Source organism: Amphimedon queenslandica, unplaced genomic scaffold, assembly GCF_000090795.2.
Source record: "Amphimedon queenslandica unplaced genomic scaffold, v1.1 AMPQUscaffold_12519, whole genome shotgun sequence".
Classification (NCBI taxonomy): Eukaryota; Metazoa; Porifera; class Demospongiae; order Haplosclerida; family Niphatidae; genus Amphimedon; species Amphimedon queenslandica.
Genome location: NW_003547244.1, coordinates 14726 through 17839, shown reverse-complemented (window position 1 = coordinate 17839; position 3114 = coordinate 14726). Strand labels below are relative to the sequence as shown.

Genomic DNA, 3114 nt, shown 5'->3' with positions numbered 1-3114 from the left:
TGGGCTTGTTGCTACTATCCATCAACTTCAAGGCAGTGAAGGCACCATGAGGCGCAAATTTGCCACACCTCTAATAGTCACGTGAGCTGAGCCAGTGAGCCCAAACTTAATTTAATACTATAGCAACTTTGAAATCATTACTATGCTAGTTAATTATGCTACTATTATAAAAATACAAAAACTATAATGAAATTATTATTATAATCCATTAATACAAAGCACAATATACTAGAAAGGCTGCCACAGACATTGTAAGGATTATTATCAATAAAATTCCAGTGAAAAAAGAAAAATAATTATATATCATTGCCATTTTTGATGATTTAGAAGCTCTTTTATAATTGCTGCTAGCGTTATGATGCCTTGTCTAAGAAAAGCATTATAAAGACAAAAGTTATTATTGACATACCTCCATGGAGTAAACTAAGGCAAGAATACTAAAAGGCCAGAAGCAGCACAAGAGTGTTAATATTGACCATGCCAAATAGTCTGGTGCAGACTATAATAATCATAAATAAGTGGAACAATAATAATAATCTCACATTATTACAATGTTCACAAGTTGATCTATCACTGATCATGGCATTTGCCCCACAGTTTGAACAAGATCTCCAAGCAACTTCATATTCCGGAGCATATGAAATCCTGAGTAAACACAAGACATAGTAATAAAAATAATCTAAAATATAGATCAAAGGTAGCTAGCCTTATGTTTAGACTGTATGCAAATACCCATCATTATGAAAGATAATACATAAACATTATTATTATTATTATTATTATTATTATTATCATTATTATTATTATTATAAGCATAAAGTTTTAAAGGCAGTAAAACTGAAAAAGAAAAGGTTTTTTAACATCAAATTGGTGGGTCAATTAAGTAAAATAAACACAAAAATAATACTGGTACTTACTTTGCTGGAGGACTTGTCTTAATTGATACACTATGGAAGACTTTTAGCTGTAACTCATTTTTTTCGACCTGATTAGATCTATGCACACAATATCAAGTATAGTAGGTTACATATAATCCACTGACATTTCATCATCAGCTTCATTAAGCATAATGCTCAAATCTGGTACAGGATATGCCTCATGTGATATGTTTTCGCTACTTTGCTGACTAAATGAAATAAAATATACAGTTGAATTGCCAAGTGATGCAATATAATACCTTCTTGTCTCAGGTTCTTGATGATGCAACACAACTGCATTACTTCGTAAAACATTACCTACTTCTCCTTTACATGCTACTTGTCCTAATGCACTGTAAAATAATACTGGTTTAAAATAGATCAAAGGATTATGAGTGCTGTCATTCCAGTAAGTGGTTCGTATCTCATGCCATTCTTCATTAATGTCTGGTGGTTGAGCAAGAATAGCAGGTGGCACTAATGTAACCATATCCCATGTGACATGAACAGCTTGTTCTATTAGCTTTTGTATTGGTTCTTCTATCTGATCAGAAACAATAGCTAATGTCTAGTGATAATAATATTAACATATAGTTACAATGAATGATGTTAAGTACCTGATTCTGAATTTCAATGAAGGGGCGGAGTGATCTTGCTTTTGATATACACAACAGGTAACTATAACTGGTCTTTAATAGTTCCCAGTGATCATCATTATTAATTAAGCAAGGTTTGAATATAGCTTCAAGTTTCTAAATAGCCACAAACAATAATCAATGACACAAAACAAATAATTTATTACATTTCTGCTTAATAGAATATCTTCAACTGCTTTTGGCAATTGATTAATAGTGCTATGAGGAGAATCGTTGAATGTTTTCATTACTGGTCCTTCTAGTATGTAATCCACACACAATTTATAAGCTGTCTATTTTAATATTGATTTAATATACATGTAATTATCATAAACAATACACCCATACCTGTACAACTAAACATATCACTGACTGCACTGGGTTCTGGGAGCATACAAGCTGCTTAAATTGTCTATTGAACTCAACAAAGTATTCATTAAAACTTAAAATAACACTTTCATGAGTAATGTCCCCAATATTAATGTTACGACATAATCTGTTGACTTCAAGCAGAAGTGGACTAAAGTCATGTGAGTCATGTTTACTATTCAACAAGTGTCTTACTTGTTGTCTGCTAGTTCTTCTTTATTAAGTTTTGATAAAGGAATAACATCACCATCTGTTCAACAATAGTATTCTATCATTCAATACACAACCACAATAATTTTATCACCTGAGCTATCATGATCACTTAAAGTAGGAGTAGGAGTCACCCTGTCACTAACCGATAAGTTGTCATTAGCACTATATTGTTTTAATAATTACGAATGATAATTTGGTTTACTGTAAAAGCAACTGCACCTGTTTTCCTGTGAATCAGAAATGTCCTTATTTGGTGCTATTGCAAGAGCATCTCTATCATCACTATTATCATAACTACCATCAGCATCCTGGGATAACAACTTATTTTGAAAGATAGTCACTACTTCATCTCTAGAAGAGCAAATGATATGATGACTGACTATACATAATAAAAAATTTACTTAGGATCTTCAACATTTTGTAATGCTGCATCACCTGATTGTTCTCTTTGATAAACACTATTGAAATACTAATTTAAAATGTATAAACTGTGATAATAAGAACTGTTATGAAGAAAGTACCAAGTACCAGTTGTAAATCTTTATCAGCTGAAGTAAAAGTAAAACGACCATCAAATTTATTAGCATCATCATGTCTCTCATCTACAAATACTGGCTGCAAGGACAAAACACTAATAACAGTGAATATAGTTCGAAATTCATGATTGCTTACTTTCCTGTATCAGTTATCATAGTACTGGTAGTATCTTTTGAACTGTTATGTTCAGAATTAAATACTATGATAATTACAATTCTTACCTTGCATTTGTGGCTTCCACTAATTCAAGAGGTCTGTAGCTAATGTAAAAATTAAAAGAATTTATTCTACCTTACTTATGTAGTTCTGTTAATTGCAACAATGTAATATTGTTGGGTTGCATGTTTCCAATAGTTCCTTTGCATCCTACATGACCTAGTGCACTATAGAATAGCACTGGTTGAAAATATACTACTGGAGTATACGGCAAATTATCTTTCCAG

The 3114-nt window shown here is 31.8% G+C and overlaps 1 protein-coding gene across 1 annotated transcript; it reads right to left on the bottom strand.

Moving 5' to 3' along the window:
- Nucleotides 1-137: 137 nt before the first annotated feature.
- Nucleotides 138-3108, bottom strand: LOC109587582 (uncharacterized). Its single transcript, XM_020003810.1, has 17 exons — nucleotides 2968-3108; nucleotides 2893-2925; nucleotides 2807-2848; nucleotides 2663-2765; nucleotides 2536-2603; nucleotides 2354-2485; nucleotides 2226-2296; nucleotides 2117-2171; nucleotides 1901-2072; nucleotides 1720-1845; nucleotides 1535-1669; nucleotides 1178-1485; nucleotides 1043-1126; nucleotides 918-995; nucleotides 543-645; nucleotides 410-499; nucleotides 138-367 (listed from the first exon to the last, which is right to left on the bottom strand). The coding sequence occupies exons 1-17, from the start codon at nucleotides 3012-3014 to the stop codon at nucleotides 209-211; spliced, it is 1806 nt and encodes a 601-aa protein (XP_019859369.1). The 5' UTR covers nucleotides 3015-3108; the 3' UTR covers nucleotides 138-208.
- Nucleotides 3109-3114: the final 6 nt, after the last annotated feature.